Source organism: Emydura macquarii, unplaced genomic scaffold (genome assembly GCF_026122565.2).
Source record: "Emydura macquarii macquarii isolate MOO-44397 ecotype Brisbane River unplaced genomic scaffold, CSIRO-AGI_Emac_v2 contig_2897, whole genome shotgun sequence".
In the NCBI taxonomy this organism is placed as follows: domain Eukaryota; kingdom Metazoa; phylum Chordata; order Testudines; family Chelidae; genus Emydura; species Emydura macquarii.
This window is the reverse complement of record NW_027133034.1, coordinates 44,576,816-44,594,952: the sequence shown is the minus strand read 5'-3', so window position 1 is coordinate 44,594,952 and position 18,137 is coordinate 44,576,816. Positions and strand designations below refer to the sequence as shown.

Sequence of the window (18,137 nt, the reverse complement as noted above, 5' to 3'; positions counted from 1 at the left end):
TTTTTATTTTGCCTCCTCCACCACCTCTTATTTCTTGTTCCTGTTTGGTGTCTCCACTTCAGGGCCCAAGTCGAAGCACAGGTATCAGTGAATTGTAAAGCTACTGCAGCCTTATCTGCAGCTGAGCTCAGACACAAACTACCCAGTTCCCTCACAGTCAGCACAGCTCAGTAAGGCTTGCCATTTGGGTCTCTACCCCCTGGCAGCAACATGCCTGATGACAGCTGAACACCTAAGAGGTGGCTGCAATTAGTGACGACTCTCAAGATCCACCCGGAAACAAGCTACATTCCATGTGACCGCACTGACTCCTCAGGATCACTTACTCATTTTCTACTTCAGAGGCTCCCTCCTTTTTCCCCCTAGGTTTAATCTTTACTGAGACTAAACATGACCACATAAGAGGCTGAGTTTCCTGACATGGGATTGAAACCATGGATTTGATTCTACTGAAAGGTTTCTAGAGAAGTACGCTATCAGTCTGCAGGTGTCCACAGGGATGTAGTTATATATGTGAACATGGGCTTGATTTCACTTTAGGGTTAGTATGTAACCTGGAGTGGGTAGGAACACTTAATTTCCAAAACTCTGATAGTCAGATACCTCTGGGTCTGTTGCAGAAGATACTGTGTATGTATTGCTTAATTGAATAAATGGGTCAATTGTAGATGAATAGTACTAATAGTCTATGTATTAGTTAAAAGTATACAATTCTAGAGTTCAGGGTGCCTCAGTACAATCATGAGAGCATGTGGCTTTCCTTCTTCACTACTTCTAAGGAGAGTTTTGTCTCCTAGGGAAGGTACTGTTGTAGTAATTTAGCATTTCTAGTTGAACTAGTAATTATTCATGAGTGAAGGCCTGATCCTGCAGTCCTACTCAAGCAAAACTCTCACTGATATCAATGGAATTTTGTGAGAGTAGAGATTGCATGCTTAGGGCCCTTAGATCAGCAAAACAACCAAAAACAAACAACCAAAAAAAAAAAAAAAACAGGCTAGAAATAACTTTAGTATGGCAGTCAGTTTTGATTCTTTCTGAATCACATTTTGTTCTGAGTGTTCTGCATTTATTTTGTACTGTTGTTCAGCAGATAAAAATTACAGATTTTTGCTTTTAGGAGTTCAGTGAAGACAGCACTTACGTGTTTGAGTCAAATATTATAATATGTTGGATCAAAACTGAAAATGAAATATTTATGGGATTTAAAAATCTATGTTCAGAAGTTTTAATTATCTTCATGTTTTTAACTCAGTTTCATATCAAAATATAAGCCTTAAAATGCTATTGACAAAGTTAAATTCTTTTGCTATGCCATTTGGAATTAGTAGTAAATGATACTAAAGCACATTTATCCATCCTGCAGTGGATTCTAATGATCTGTGATACCTTTGTTCCCTGCATCACTTTTAAAATGTAGTCCTTTGTTCACTTCTCATGATGGCAATCAGATTCCCTTCTTTCCAAAACATTCGGTCATGAATGTTTTAATATAAACTATCTATATCCTGTTTCCCACATTTAAAGAAGAGTTGTTTCTCTTTATATGGAGAAAGAAATGACAGGAAGATAATACAATTTTAAATCTGTATTTAGTGGCTCAGATGCTCAGCCTGCTTCATGCCTTTGTGCTGCTCCAGTGAAGCAAAGGGGCTCAAACAGTTGGCTGACAATTCCCAGCTGGTCAGTCTAGCCAGCTTTGCGCTAACTGCTTCTGCCTTCACCCAGCATAGGAGGTGGGATAAGGTGTGGCCAGAGCACATTGCGCTTTGGCAATTCTGGGACACTGGAATTGGTCTGTGGGGGCTGTTATTCTTCGTGCAAATTGGAGAAGGCCTAAGGCTGCTCTACTTGCATTGAGGGTTGAATTAACTCCCAATGTCCTCAGGATCAGGCAGAGGAGGCACAAAAGATTACACAGTTCCATGCACGTGCATGCACAGGTATGCACACATATTCACCAGGTGCACTACATCCTGCTCCGCTGTATGGGAGGATCTAGCTCATGGTTATCTTTCTTTAGCATCACAGATGTTACTCAGCATTGACCTATAGGTCAAATGTACAGAATAAATAAGTCTTTGCCTCCAAGAAATTCAATTTTTAAGGTACAAGGCCAGTAAAATATGATTCAGAATGCAGAGTGGGATATATGATTTAGAGTAAAATTTACTTGCATAGTTTCCTAGCTATTTCTAGGAGACTAACAGTCCCTTTTCTAATTTTCCTGTCATAGCAGACTTGTTGATAATATTCCTTCCAGTCATGGCACTTCTACACTTAAGATAATCCACAAAATACTGCCCCGGTGCATTACTCTGAATACAGTCTGTCTGCCTGTAGCCGGGAGGGGTGGTCCCCCTCTGAGAAGGACCCAGAGGGGGAGCCAGACCCACCCTGTCTGGTAGAGCCCCAAAGGAAAACCCCTGACCGGAAGCAGGTGGGCGGGTCCAGGCCTTTAGAAGCCCCAGGGACACCACCTGACCGGAAGCAGGGGGCGGAGCCAGGCCTTTAAAACCCAGGCCTGCAAGCCCAGTCAGAGGAGGATGACTGAGAGAGAAGGATGCCTTTCTCCCAGCTAAGGCCAAGCCAGAGACCCACGCTGACAGGGAGCAGCCGGCCTTACCCCGCGGCCTGGGAGCCGGCAGAGGGCCCACTGGAGTTCTCTGCGTCCTGGGAGCCGGCAGAGGGCTCACCGGAGCAGTACAGAACCTGGGACTCGGAGAACCTACCAGCCCTGCCCGTGGCCTGGGGGCTGGAGGACCTGGAAGAGCTGCCCTATGTGGAGGAACCCATGGAGTTGCGAGAGCTGCCATGCGTGGATGAGGAGGGCCTCATAGGACTACCACACCCCAGCAACCCAAAGGAGGCAAGTACCGGGGGTTTCAGGGAGGAAGAAGCCCAGGGGCAGCCATAAGTTCGTGGCTGAGTCTGGGGCAACCCGGGCGGCGTGTTGCGGCAGGAGCCCCGCCGACCCCATGGCAAATGCCTTTTGCCACTGCAAGGGCACTGGGCTGGGACGCAGTGGAGACAGGTGGGCCTGCGTCCCCCTCCCCCCCTTCCCTAGCAGCCCCGAGAGAGCCTCACCCTCCATACCGCTCCAGAAAGCGGGCCTGTTCGTTTGCCAGCCCTGCCTGAGGGCCCGGCGTGAGACCACTTGTTGGCCAGCCCTGCCTGAGGGCAGGGTGAAAGATTGCTTGCCCAGGAAAAGGGCTTGAGACTGCTCCCGGCAGGAGATAGCCGGGAGGGGTGGTCCCCCTCTGAGAAGGACCCAGAGGGAGAAGCCCAGATGCTGCCCCCTGCTTCCAGGGGCTCGTCCACACTGCCCATGTGATAGTATTAGACAAATTAGCTCCTGGATTATAATTATAGATCAAAGAAATTCAGCTTGTATCATCTATTCATGCATTTATTCATACCAATCCATACAATACCAGTCTCAAGTTATGCTAATATGAAGTTAGTCCAACAGAATGAATCCTCACCATCCTTCTGTTTAGTCAACATTCCTTTACAGACCTAATTTTTTTCTGTCTCATCCAAGAATTACAAAGAAATGGGGCTTCCCTGTGGACTGAGAAATCGATATGCAGTTCCTTTTAGATGCAACTGTCCCAGTTGTACAACATGGTTTTCCATCTTTCATATATCATTGTAAAGACCCAGGATAATCTGGATGAAATATAGCACGTTGTCTTTAATTTCAGATCTATACTTGCAGAGCTAATCTCAGGCACATGGGTAGCTGCACCAGGGGCTTTTTTCCATCACCATATCCTCAAAAGCACCCTTTACCAGTAGCCAACGTGGTGACTGCTTTGAAAGGCAAACTGTTCCCAGTTTCTGAAGTCCCTTCCTGTCCCAGCTGATAAAACCATTCTAAATTCCAGCCGAGTAATAGCGAGCACCTTAGTACTGCTCCCACAGTTGCTTACATACTATGATAATGGATACTATAGAAAATGCTAAGATAAATAGGAGGATTTTAGCAACGGGGGAGTAGGACACAGACGTGATCTAGCAAAAGCCATCATACATCTCTTAGCTTTGTACATTTAGCACTACTATACAAGTAAAGATGTAGAGTATTAAGAAGGTTAATTAAAAAATCCTCTGAATTTTGGCCAAGATGTCAGTAATAACAAAAAACGTTTAGTAGAAGTCATCTAGTGACCTTGTAAAACATTTAACACAATGTTTGCTCACAAAAACCCTATCTAATTTCAAAATTAGATTAATCACCAGTGCTATGTTTTATTGTGTTTGACAAGTATGTTGCAGATTTTATGTTCCAAAACACCTAATTTTTGGCAGCATGGGTTACTCTAAATTTTGCAAAAATGCTACAAAAAGTTTTCAGTTAGAAAGCACTTTTAAATCTCCATAAATCTTGTCTGAAGTCTGGAAAGAAATATTGAGAATCCTCTTAGTAGAGCTTCTTTCTTAAAGGAAGCTACCAATACTTACCTTTGATTACAAGAATCAGAGAATGTAGCCCCATGTGCTCAATTGCACTTTGCTTTTGGTTTCCTCTGGAAGGCAGCATACTATTTTATCTATACAAGCTCCTTTTTTGCATCCAGGCATAAACAGGTTGGAACTCGCCCTCAATCTGCTCCAATATGAAGTTTGGTTTTGCTTTGGTTAATGGTAGAAATAGTCTTTGGGCCTGTCTCATTTTCATCAGTAGTGACTGCACCGATTTCAGTTTACACTGGGCAACATTAGAGCAGAATATAATCAAGTAACCTAAATTCATCCCTGTTCTAACTCCATTGATTTCAGTGATATTTCTCCAGGAATGTAGTTGGGGCAATAGTTCTTTGCCACCTGGCCACTCCTATGAGTCAATGAGTTATGTGAGACTTCTGCATTTCAATGAATATTACACAGGATTTCAGTCCCAACAAAAACAATGAGTAATTTCTGTTCCACTATAACACAGACAGAATTATAGAGGAGCCAGTAGGAATTTCACAATTCAATCATCTAAAAATTCTAGCTTACAGTAATGTCTTATGTATCTTGTAAAAGACAGGTTTTAAAAATGTTTTTGTGATTGTGTCATTCCCCTTAATAATAAGAAAGGGAAGTCATAACAAGTGCTTACCTGTTGGAAGAGAAAGAGGCAGCCAGACGCTCCTAATGCCCACTTTAGAGCTGTAACTGCTTGACTGCTAAATGTAAAAGGCCAGCCTGAGAGGCATTCTGGGAAAGTATTATACAAGAGGGCAACCCTGTGCTGGGCAGTGCTAGTGGGAAGAGGAAGGTGCTGTGCTTATCACCATTAGGCCCTATTTTTCATTAGGCTGTTACCAAGTTTTGATTTTTTTTTAACTCCAAGGAAACTTTCACTTATGCACTTGAGGGACTGATAAAACTGACTTCCTAGGGATGATTTTTAACTGAAGGCTAAAGAATGATTCACTCTGGTTTGATAAGAGGATGATGATTATAGAAGGCCTTATTGAACACATTTCCCTATTCTCAAGCCTATCAGAACACAGCCTCCCTTTCTGCAGCACCTGAGGATTTTTATTGTGTGGTAGTTTTGCTAGAGCAACATCCTGCACTTAATTCGCCCTGGGAGAATCCTGGCTGGAGGAGAGCAGGCAGTTTCCTCCTCTGTGGTTCAGCCAGACGAGAGCAGTCTTTAAACTGCTCTTCCCACACTACACCAGCAGGGACTAGATGGGGGCATACATTAATTCAGTGCCTCATTTGCCCCTTTTCCTAGTCATTGCTTCCCAGGCTCACTGGCAGAGCAGAGGCTGTGCCAGTGCTATAGTTAGGAGTGGAAATTTGGGTAGGCCCCAATTTACGGTGGATAAGCAATGACCTAAGTTCTGATATCACAGCAAATCATGTATATTGTTGTATACTATATTATACATTGCATATTATATGGCATATTATATTTATTTGAATGCCAGAGGGCAGGACTGTAAGGGGAGATAGCTGGGTGCAGAGAAGGGATTTGAGTGCATGGAGCCCAGGGGTTGGGCTGGCCAGTGGAGACGGACAATCCCCACAGCCTTTGCTTTAAGCCAGGGCTGGGGGTGGTTGATGCCTGTGTGGGGCCTGGATCTGGGAGAAGTTTGTGGCCCTAGGTGGAGGCAGGGATGGGGCCAGCTGGGCTGTTTCGCTCCATGTCACTCCCTGCCAGCTGTGGTGGTCTACAGATGGGCCAAGAGCCACCTGTTCTTATGCCAGCTCTCCCTGAGCCTCAACAACAGACATCAGTTTCTGCATTCACACAGGCTCAGATTTGGTGGGCCTGGGTGCTAATTGGGTAGGCTGTGTGGCCCACCCATGCCTATCCATGGCTACATCCCTGATCTGCGCAGCCCCTTTGTGGGCAAATTTCACCACCTGCATCCCTGGGTTATATTGGTGGAAGCTGGCCAAATCGACCTCCCACTACCTCAGTTTCAGTGTGCGTCCTTTAACATACCACACCTGGAAATGCAGAGGGAAAAGCTCATGTTACTGGCTATTGCTACAGCTAGCTAAGCTCCATATTTGATGCTGCCTCCATCTCCAAAGCCAACTAGAGCCCAAAGCAGGGTGGCACACTGGCTGAGCATGTGTGGGAAAAGATTTGGCAAACTGTAGAAATGAGCTAATCCTTTTTCTCTTTGCACCTGATCCACAATCAAATCCAGAACTGTTACTAGTAGACCATAGCCAAGCTTTACTTGGCCAAGTGAAGACTGAGCCAGATGCTGGAGATACTGTTCTCCAGGCATCATAAGGTTTGTTTTCTCACATCCTATAGTTAGCAGTTACTTGCCTACTATGGTCAACCATCTGCTTTAATATTTATACATGCCGAGCTTTATGAAGCAGGAACTTTGACTAGTGTAGATGAAAGAATCACACAGCAAAGTGGAACTAGTTTTTTTTCTCCAGGCTCCTCTTTGCTGTATTTTTATTGACTCCTGTTCTGTGGGATTTAGGTTTTATAACGTGTGATTGTAAGATTTTTATAAAGTGTAAAACCATTTTTATAGGAAGGTCAAATATCTGAGTTACTCTTTGATTTATCTGAGTTTTTACTTTCTTTCTGTGGCATCCTTTGTTCCAAATAACACAAGTATAGGCTCCTCCGAGCTGGCAGAATACACAGATGTTCTCTGGACAAATCCTGACATGTCAATTTAGCCTGTATAATCTAATAAAATGTGTTCATTAAATAAATTAAAATTCACTTGAAACAAAGTACTAGTCTTGATGCTTCTTAGTGCCTTTCTCCCATTCCCACCTCCATGGCCTTCTTCCACACTACCTGTGCCAAATCCATCTCCCTCCTCTCACTGAAATCCTTCCTCCAAATTCACTCCTGCTGCATTTCCTGCAAGGAATTAAAAACACCCGACTTAAGAAAAAACAGCTAGATGTACACATGCCTTATTGGCACCCATGTTCTTCCTCCCTCCACTCTGCTTTTTTTGTGTGTATGACCTTTACCTTGTTGAATTGAGATGGTGAGCTCTTCCAGGCAGGAAGCATGTCTGTTTCTGTATAGCACCAAGTATGCTTTCAAGTGCCCAATGCTTTAAGAAGAATGGGATACTTAGCCCTTCAAAACTTTGACTTCATTCAATTAAAAGTTAGATTTAACAATCTGAAGATTTTTCACTGAAATGCATTTAAACAGCTTTCTAGTTTTCAGGCCCCCATCTCACCCCTGGTTTGGTTTTGTTTTTTAAACTTTCTCCCTCATACCAATAGCAGCACCTAGTGGCAAGATCAGCTCATGACAGCTCTCTGCATTACAAAACTACCATCAGCTGCACTTCCTGTACCTGCCTGAACTTTTTTACCACTTCATGTGTCTTCCTCTACAAGATTGCCGTTAGAGTCTGACAATTTAAATAGTAACCAATATTTTTAATATTTCCCCTTATCTTTATTACTTGCTGGTGTTAAAATCCTTTTTCCTCAGTATTTCTGGAAACTACACTAATTCCTAGTAGTTCTTTCTAAACCAGAATAGTGAGTTTAGAAAACCCAACTGATAGTCCAAATAGTGGGACCTGAGCATCAGGTTCCTGATGAGCTAAACTTCTACTGCCTCACACTGGTCTGAATCCCACCACCAACAATTGTTTAAAATAGTGTTTGTAAGTTAAGGCCAACATTTTCAGACCTGCTCCCTGACTGTACCATCAACACTGGTATAGGCCCACTACCAGAGGCAGATGGTAAGATTAATAATGGTGCAGAAAAGAAATAAATGTTAAATAAATACTTCTGCATTTGAAAAGAAGTAGGATGATGTACTAATATACATGACAAAGTCCTTTCCAATCCTCTAGTAACAAAAGAGAATGATGAACAGCATCCATTAGTGATAAAGGCTTTTAAATTGGTGTGCCTGGATAACTTGTATCCAAAAGTTCTCAAAGAGTTGGCTGAAGGAATCTCTGGTCTGATTGCTAATTTTTATTTAACATTCTTTTAAGCTACCAATATTTATGTCAAGCCAAGTCTAAAACAAGTGGGATGACACAGGTAAGTATAGGCTGGTTAGCGTGACAACTGTTCTGGCCAAAATAATGGAAAAAGCTGATATGGAAATCAATCGATAAAGAATTAAAAGATAAAAATATGAATAGTACCAGTCAGTATGGGTTCTACAGAAAATAGCTTTTGTCTCATAGCCTCTTAGAGCCAGAAAGGACCGTCATGATCATCTAGTCTGACCTCTTGCACATAGCAAGCCACAAAATCTCACCCACCTATTCCTGTAATAGGCCCATAACCTCTGGCTGAGTTACTGAAGTCCTAAAATCTTGATCTAAAGACTTCAAGTCACAGAGAGTCCACCGTTTACTCTAGTTCAAACCAGCAAGTGGCTTGTGTGCCACGTTGCAGAGGAAGGCAAAAAAACCCCAAAGGCTCGGCCATTCTGACCTGGGGGGAAATTCCCACCCCGAGGTACTGTTTGTAAGTCACCTAACGTGAAATGGACATAGCAAGCCCTCATAATAACATAAGAACAACCATACTGGATTAGACCAATGGTCCATCTAGCTCAGTATTGTCTTCTGACAGCAGCCAATGCCAGGCGCTTCAGGCAGTATGAATAGAAAAGGTAATCATCAAATGATCCAGCCCATCAACCATTCCCAGCCTCTGGCAAACAGCAATCTCTGGCTAGAAGAAAAAACAGTTACTGATCTTTCATCGTTGTTCTTCGAGATGTGTTGCTCATGTCCATTCCACAACCCACCCTCCTACCCCTCTGTCAGAGCTGAACAGCGAGAAGGAACTGAGTGCATGGCCAGCAGTGCCCCTTATTCTAGCCTAGAGCAGCCGCACCCGGCACCAGCGGGTGCTAGAGCTGGATACCACTGAGGGAAAAATCTCTGGTGATGGTGCACATGTCACACACAAACCTAACGTGTAATGAACATGAGCAACACATCTCAAAGAACAAGGTCAGTAACCATTTTGTGTCAATTTTGGCTCTTAATTTAAATAACTCCTCGCCCTCCCTGGTGTTTATTCCTCTGATGGATTTAGTGAGCAATCATATCTCCCCTCAGCCTTCCTTGTGTTAGGCTAAACAAGCCAAGCTCTTTATCTCCTCTCAGATAAGTTTTCCATTCCTCTGATCATCCTATAGCCCTTCTCTGCACCTGGTCCAGTTTGAATTCATCCTTAAACAGAATTGCACATAGTATACCAGGTGAGGTCTCACTAGTGCCTTGGACAATGGTAATGACACTTCTCTCTTTACTGGAAATACCTCACTTGATGCATCCTAGGATTGCATTAGCCTCTTTCACAGCCACATCACATTGGTGGCTCATAGCCATCCTGTGATCAACCACTACACGCATATCTTTCTCCTTCTCTGGTGTTTCCAATTGATAAGTCCTCAGCTTATAGCAGAAATTCTTATTAGTCTGTAAGTGCATGACCTTGTCCTTTTCACTGTTAAATTGCATCCCATTTCTATTACTCCAGTTTTCAAGGTCATCCACCTTTTCTTGTATGATATTCCAGTCTTCCTCTGTATTAGCACTACCTCCCAACTTTTTGTCATCCACAGATTGTATTAACACACTCCCACTTTTTGTGACAAGATCACTAATGAAAATATTAAATAAGGTTGGTCCCAAGACTCATCCTTGAGGAACTCCATTAGTAACTTCCCTCCGTCCTGACAGTTAACCTTTCAGTATGACCCACCATAGTCTCTCCTTCAACCAGTTCCTTCCCCACCTTTTATTCTCATATTAATCACCATTATCTCCACTGATACAATTCCACATGAGAAGTTATCAAATGCTTTACTGAAATCTAGATAGGAAATGCAGATCTAACCTTTGTCTTAAAAAAAATCAGTTATCTTTCCAAAGAAAGAAATCAGGTTGATCTGGCATGATCTACCTTTAAGCAAACCATGTTGTATTTTAATCCAATTACTGCTCACCTTTGTCTTTAATTATTCTCTTTCAAAAGATGTTCTAAGACCTTCCATACGTTTGAGATCAAGATACGGGGTCTGTAATTTCCCAAATAACTTTTTTTCCTTTCTTAAATATAAATACTATATTTGCAATTCTCCAGTCATGTGACATGATCCCCAAGTTTAGATTCATTAAAATTCCTTGCTAATGGAGTGCAGTATTATGTGCCAGTTCCTTTAATGTTCTTGGAAGGAGATTATCTGGACCCCTTACTTTGGTCCCATTAAACTGTTTGTTTGGCTTTCACCTCACGTGTTAATTTTACTTCCATATCCTCATTAGCCACCTTGCCACTGCCTGCAAGTTTCTTATTGCCCTTATTAAAAACTGAGGCAAAGTATTCATTTATATGTTGTGCAACACCTAGATTATTTTTAATCTCCACCCCATCCTCAGTTCTTTGCAGTCCCACTTCTTTCCTTGTTTTCTTTTTATTTATATGGCTAAATAACCTTTTATTATTGGTTTTAATTTCCTTTGCAAGGTCCAACACTGGTTGGATTTTGGCAGTTCTCACTTCTCTACACTTTTACCTCCAAGAGGGAGCTTTCCTGCTGATCCATCCCTTCTTTCATTCCTTGTAGACTTTTTGATTTCTCTGAAATTGTTTGAGATGCTTGTTCATCCAGTTTCATCTGTAACCCTTCTCTGTGATTTTTTTCCCCCCAGGCTTGGGATGCAGGCTCCAGCTACTTTAAGTCGAAGTTGAGAAACTAATTCCAAGCCTCCTCCAGATTCAGTGCAGTGAGTTCTTCAGTCCAGTCCACTTCCCTAATTCCCTTAATTTTTTGTTTGCTCTTTTGAAAATAGGGACGCTAGTTGCAGGCCTATTTTGGTTTCTCCTTCCATTTAGTTAAACTAAATTAACTCGTGATCACTTGAACCAGGGTTGTCCTCTACAACCACCCAATACTAAACGTAAATTAGCATCACCTCTTGTTGGATCAGTGACTATTTGGTGAAGAAATCTGTCAGCTGTCACATCCAGGAACATCTGGGCCCTACCATTATTAGGTAGCATTTATCCTCCACTCTATATCTGGGAAACTAAAGTCTCCCATAATTTGTCAAACAAACCTGATTTCATTTTTTATTACAGTGCAGATTTGATTGATAAAGATAACTGTATGCACAATACTTTTGTAAGGTGTTTAACTTAATACCACCAGACAGTCTGATTTTAAAAATTAGTATACAATACTAATAAAACATTATATGAATCAAGAATTAGCTGATAGATCTCAGACAGTAGTTGTCAATGGGGAAACCAATCAATGGGTTTGTTCTAGTGGAGTTCTGCATGGATCAGTACTAGGCCCAATGTTATTTAATATTTTTATCAATGATTGGGAAATATAAAATCATTGCTGATAAAACTTTAAAGGACAAAAAATGATGGATTCATAAATAAATGAGTTGGGCAGGTCAGTCACACAGTGCAATTTGAATCGCTTGGTAAGCTTGAACCATCCAAATAAAATCATTTAAATACAATCAGATGCAAGAACAGAACATACCTACAGAATGGGGGACTGGGTCCTGAAAAGCAGTTCCTCTGAAAAGGATTGAGGAGTCACAGTAGACAAGCAACTCAATATGAGATCCCAATGTGATACTGTGGTAAAAAGGACTAATCACTAATGCCATCTGTTCATATATAAACAAGAGTAGACAGGAGGGAGGTGATTTTACTTCTGTAAACACCACTGATGAGACATACTAGAATAGTGCTGGTGTCCATATTTTAAAAAGAATACTGAAAAACTGGAGATGGTGCAGAGTGCCATAAAAGTGATTCAAGGGCTGGAGAACATGCATAACAGTGAGAGACTTAAAAGAGCTCAATCAAAAAGATTGAGAGAGGACTTGATTATAGTGTAAAACTAGCTTCATGGAGAAAAAAAACAGCAGGTAGTAGAGGGTTCTTCAGCCTAGCAGAAAAAGGCATAACAAAAAGTTTAAAGCCAGACAGATTTAAACCAGAAATAAGGTGCAGGTTCTTGGGGTTTTTTTTTTAAAAACAGTAAGGGTGAATAACCATTGGGACAAACCAGAAAGGGAAGTGGTAGACTCTCTTGGTGTTTTTCAGACAACACTGGCTGCCTTTCTGGAAGATATGCTTTAGTTAGACAAAGTACTGGACTCCATAGAAGAGCAACTGTGTGAAATTTGATGACCTGTCTGATCTATAACACTAGATGATCTAATGGTCTGTTCTGGCTTTAAAATCTGAGTTATGTGCCTCACTGCATGCTTAACAAACACCTTGTATTTGGCTGTGAGGGCCAAGGACCCACATTTTGTTGAATGGGAGCTGGTTATCCTCCACAACTGAAAATCAGACAGTCTCAAGTTGGGCTCCTAAGAACTGAAGTTCACAGAATCAGTTGAAAACCACTTGAAAATTTGGTTGTAAACCTCTAGGAACTAACCTCCTACTAGCACACCATCTACTTGCATAAATACATCAGTCCACCATTACCTTTAACTCTTCTGTTGAGCATTTTCCATTTCAAAGTTATTTTTCCAAATATAAAACAATTTTTTTTCCAATTTTATTTTTACATTTCTCTTTTCCCTGCCCTCTTTCCTGCTAGAGAAGGGCAGCAGACAGTCTTGTGCTGGTTCCTAAAAGAACAAACCAGCTCCAGAGACACCTCAGTTTTTGGTCTGATACCAGGAGTAAGAGGAAACTTCCTCACTTAATGTTGCCATAGGAATAGCTTGGCTTTGGGAAAGATGGTCTAGGGATAAAATTCCAGCTATTTTAGGCACATCGCAGTAAAAGAAGTCTATTCATGAAGTACATTGAACAACTGTTTACCAATTCTGAAGCTGAAGGTATGGATCCACTATTTCTTTCAGATTTTGTAGTGCCCATGATTTTTTAAATTGAATTTTAACCCTTACTTCAAATAGAGTATCTGCTTTCAACCTTCATACCTCAGTAAAAAAGTATCAGTACAGTGCAGTGTCCTTTCATGACCAAGAAAGAGACCCTTCTAATCATCTTAAAGGCTGCAGTTTTCCCCCTTCAGTAGTATAAAATAATTGTGCTATACCAAGGCACTATACCTTTTTATGGTAAGTTGTAGATCTTAAAGCATTTTACAAAGGGTCTCATTACCCCCCTTTGTTAAAAGACAAGGGAACCTGAGACAGAGGTAGGTTAAATGACTCTCTCAAGATTGTAGCAACTAGTTGTAGATCTGGGACTAAAACCCAACTCCCAAACCCATCTCCTATTCATGGACCTTGCTTCCTCCCAGGGAAGCTACATTTTTACCCACCGGGAGTCTTGACTCTTCTCTTTATTTAAACATAGCAGAAACATTCTCACATGGTACACTGATGCTCATCCATCTGGACACTTTGTGCCAGAGACAATGACTCAACACATGACATGATCACAACCCAGGATTCTGAATGTAAGGATAAATCCTACACCCCTATCTGTGCAGCGTCTCCTGGTCGCAGAAACTTTGTTCAGTGGAGTCACGGTGGGGTAGGGTGGGGTGGTGGCTAAGGGGAGGAGAGAGGAAGGATTCATAAAGACCAATCTGCAAGGGTTTACTGCATGACAGCATAAATAGTTGAGATCCACTGGCCCACCTCCACAATGAGAGAACACATACTACCCCAGTCATTGGGTTGGTCTCCATGGAGGCTTACAAACTTGGGTGATGTGTGTGGGGTTCTTCCCTGTTCCATCTGCTTACATGTCTCCAGCACCAGGTCTTGCTACTAAGCCAGTTCTGCAAAACACTCCCAAATTTATCTCAGCAAGTGCTTAATAAGTTTATTCACTGATTAGAAGGAAATCTTATATGGCAATAAACTATTGTTAGCTGTGCTTTATCTGGGGCTGGTTGAAAATTTTTCATCAGAAGTGTTTAATGGAATTTTTTTTTCTGGCAATTTTTCCTGGGTATTGTCTGCTTTCCATGGAAAATAGTTCGAAACCCAAAACATTTTGATTCTGAAGTGCTATGATGGTACCTCATGCTTCCTGTTCTATGGCCAGGCTCCCCAGCTGGATTTCAAAATGCACCTCCTCCCACATCCAAAGAGGAAACTGTAATGTATCATGGGAGAAGTAGTCAAACCAGGGAGCCCCTCATATAGAAGGAAAGGAGATCATGAAGCAAATGAACTACAGATTCCTTGAGGCACCTTTTAGAATTGAAAAAAATCTGGATTTAGTTTTGCCAAAACATTGACATTTTCCATTTAAAAAAAAAAAAAAAAGCAAACTAGTTTTCCAACCAGCTCTACCCTTAACTCAATCCCACACAGATCCAATACTACCTGTACGCTAAAAATCTGGTTTTGCAATCTGGTTTACAAATATCTCATAAGCCTCCAACTAAGTAAAACAGATAACAAATTCTACTGTAATACACAGAAGTACTGATGGAATTAAGAGACGTGAGCACCTTTATCCTGATCAATTGTAAGGCATTTCTTATTACAAGAAAAATAACTTAGCACCAAATAGGGTACTGCAGATGTTGGAACATTGTAAATGACAATTTTCTAAAGTGTTAGTTAAATGTAACACCACTGTTCTTATAAAGAATTTTACATAAAAAAATACAAGAGGTTTCTTTAGATGAAAACTTTTATTGATATCTTTGACAGAGTAACAGAAGTTTATGATCTTGGTCTTTCCTTCTTGCCTTTGTACAAGGCTAAGAGGGAAACATTGGCTACTTTGACAACCTTGAAGCGAACTCCAGGAATGTCACCAACAGCGTGACCTTTCCGACCAAAGCCAGCAACCAGAACTTCATCATTTTCCTAGAATTAAAAACAGGAAACACTGCAGTTGTACAGCAAGCAACATCAGATTCATGCAAATGTCAAACACAATGTATCTTTTTGCTCCTCTGAGAAATCAGAGCATCCCAAATTTGACCCAATAGCTTTTAAGCATGTCACAATCCTTCCCAGGAAAGGCTAGCCGAGAGAGAGAGGTGTGGTGGTCATATATAAAAGCCTTAGAACTTTAGTTCCTTCAATGCTTTGTAGGAACAAATATTAGTTAGACTACTCCTTTGCTTTGTAGCAGCACAGCTGAGGCATGATGTTGTAAATGGAAGGTGAAAGAGCACCTCTAATGTCAGCATTTGCCCATTACATTGTCAAAGTGCAGTGGGCATGGCCCATGTTCTTGCCACCCCCCAGTTCAGCCAATTACACTTGGGAGAAGTTTTTGTTTTCAACATACAACGAGCTTTCTATAGTTCATTTCCTGATAAATTATTCACCTCAATGAAATTCAAGCAACCATCATTGGGGACAAAAGCTGTTATTTTCTTGCCGTTCTTGATCAGCTGGACTCTGACACATTTCCTGATGGCAGAATTGGGCTGCTTAGCCTCTACACCACTAAGATGGAAACACATGAAAAATCATCAGTGACATTCTGCTTGACTATTTTAGCACATATCTATTAGAACATCAACAACCACTACATTAAACACACTGGATTACTTCGAACAACAAACAGTCTATGGAAAATGTAAGTAGCATCTCTTTTTCAAGACCTATAAAACCCAACATTTAACAGACAATTATTGAAACACAGCTTGTCTAGTATCTTGGTCCAAGTAAGAATAATGCCCCAAATGGTCCCTTTGCTTCCTAAATATTTGAGCTAATATTGGGGGGGAGAAGAATAAAGTGTTCCATGGGGACAAATGCTAACTTAATGAAACTGCAAATTAGAAACAGTACAATGAGACCCTGGAGGCTTGAGCAGCAAACTGAGATGATCTAGTCTCCTAGAGGTTTAAAAATCTTAACAGGAACCCAAATACGGTATTTTTATGTTTTCACTTTTGTTTAAGAAGAGAAAAGGGGTCCTCAGAGGTAGGTGATAATTGCAGACAATAGAGATGCAAAAAAATGAAGTCCAGGTATTAGTCTCTGTATAAAGTATGGTAAGCATTTCAACTTAAACCACAATTGTACATATCAAGTAGCATCATGGCAAACATCTTTCAGTCCTGCCAACAAGGCCTTAACAAAAAATAGGTCTGGTGCTGTCAATCTAATGAATAACAATCATCTGTCCAAAAAAAAATCCCATGTAAATCAGTAAATTGACTAAGTAAATTACTTAGAAAATGCCCAGAACTAAATTAGGAGAAACATCACTCAGTGGACTCTTACACTGGACCTGATTTTCAAAGATTCGGAATTCCTACTACTCCAATTTAATTCAAGGGGAACTGAAAGGACTCAGCACTTTTGAAAACCAGTCCCTCTCTTTTTGTGCAGTACAACTCCTTAAACGTAACCTTCAAATTTAAAAAGCCTTCACTCTGAAGGTAACTGACCTTATTAAAGAACTAAAATAAAACTAAGTGTTGCAGAAATCAAGCACAATACCTATGGTGTACCCATTCCTGCACCCCTGAACATCATCAGAACCCAATTTAAAAAAAGCATCTAACAATCATTCAAAATGCAGAAGGCAATGCTGCCCAACAGATTCAAGCACTGGTGCAGAAGCGATGCTTGCTAGCACACACAACGTATGATAAATAACCCTCAGAGTTGGAAACAGTTACAATGAAGTTAAACAGCATTTACTTTAGCATTTAGTGGAGTTGCCACAAGCAAACTACTTAACAGAAGTTGGGTTATTTCTCCACCTAACTTCCACAAGCTCAGTTGTACTTACACTTTTTCCAGAACGATTCCCTTGGCATGGGAAGCTCCTCCAAAGGGGTTGGCTTTCAGGGCAGTACCCAAGTGGGCCTTCTTGTATTGCTTGTCATGCCACTTTTGATCACGACGGTGGCTGCGAAGTTTTCTCGCGGTACGAAGCCCACGGCACTTACCTGAGCAACAGAATTTGGCAGGACACAGAAAAACATTCGGTCAGTTCCACGCAAGGCAAACACGAGACGCGCGCAGCGAAGCCTGAGGCAGAATCTAAGTGTCTGGCTCAAAGGGGCCCAGCCGCAAATCGCTCAAAATGTCGTAACGCGCGTAGCTGTTACCGCCGGCGACACCCCGCCGCGCTACGAGTCCCCCCACGGCGCGAGACGGGCCCGCCGGGCGCGAGACGCCGCACGTTAACGGTGGTTTCGTGACCCCCAGCCCCGCGCCAACGCCGCTATCCCCGGCCAGGGGCGGGCGGAGGAACGCCTCGGTGCCCCGGCCCCCCGGAAACGACGCCGTGCCCGGCGGGGGTGCCTGGGCCGCCCCGTGCTCGGAGGAGAGGCGGGAGGAACCCCGGCATCACTCGGGGCCCCGGCCCAGCCCCGCTCACCCATGGCGCTGGTCGCGCTGCTGCTGGCCCGAGCCGCAGAGAGAAAGACCCAGCATGCACCGCGGCGCCTCCACGCCGCCTGCCGCCAGGGCCCAGGACCCCGTGCGAGGCGTCCAGGCCGCGCCTGACAGAAAACGCACGTGGCCCGGAGAAGTGGGGGGAAGTAAGCGGCACACGCGGAAATGGGAGCTGTTCTGTTGTCAGGGAAACCACAACTCCCAGAATGCATCGCGCAGCGGCCTCGGCCAGGCGCTATGACGTTCTTGCCCTCGCTTGTGACAATACCGCGCCGCGGCCCTTGGCTGTGCGCTCTGCTCCCCCAGTGCCCCGGCTGCCCCCGAGCGTCTCTGCCCCGCCCGCAGCCTCCC

General features: G+C 42.6%; 2 protein-coding genes across 4 annotated transcripts in view; one reads left to right on the top strand and one right to left on the bottom strand.

The window, feature by feature from the left end:
- The window catches only part of ATG10 (autophagy related 10), a 116,540-nt gene extending 113,918 nt beyond the window's left edge, over positions 1 to 2,622 (top strand). For all 3 annotated transcript variants that reach the window (XM_067568961.1, XM_067568962.1, XM_067568963.1), the window contains one exon: positions 63 to 2,622. The gene's annotated coding sequence lies outside the window, so the exon portion shown is untranslated. The remainder of the gene's footprint in view (positions 1 to 62) is intronic.
- Positions 2,623 to 15,087: 12,465 nt separating this feature from the next.
- Positions 15,088 to 17,923, bottom strand: LOC137166667 (small ribosomal subunit protein uS12). The gene is made up of 4 exons (XM_067568503.1): positions 17,770 to 17,923; positions 17,176 to 17,335; positions 15,755 to 15,875; positions 15,088 to 15,284 (listed from the first exon to the last, which is right to left on the bottom strand). Exons 1-4 carry the CDS (start codon positions 17,771 to 17,773, stop codon positions 15,138 to 15,140), a joined length of 432 nt encoding a protein of 143 aa, XP_067424604.1. The 5' UTR covers positions 17,774 to 17,923; the 3' UTR covers positions 15,088 to 15,137.
- Between the last annotated feature and the right edge of the window lie 214 nt (positions 17,924 to 18,137).

Coding starts and splice junctions, on each gene's coding strand:
- LOC137166667 (XM_067568503.1), bottom strand. Junction 15,876..17,175: donor GGAATCGTTCTGGAAAAAGT/GTAAGTACAACT, acceptor TTTCCATCTTAG/TGGTGTAGAGGCTAAGCAGC. Junction 15,285..15,754: donor GTTGCTTGAATTTCATTGAG/GTGAATAATTTA, acceptor TTTTAATTCTAG/GAAAATGATGAAGTTCTGGT.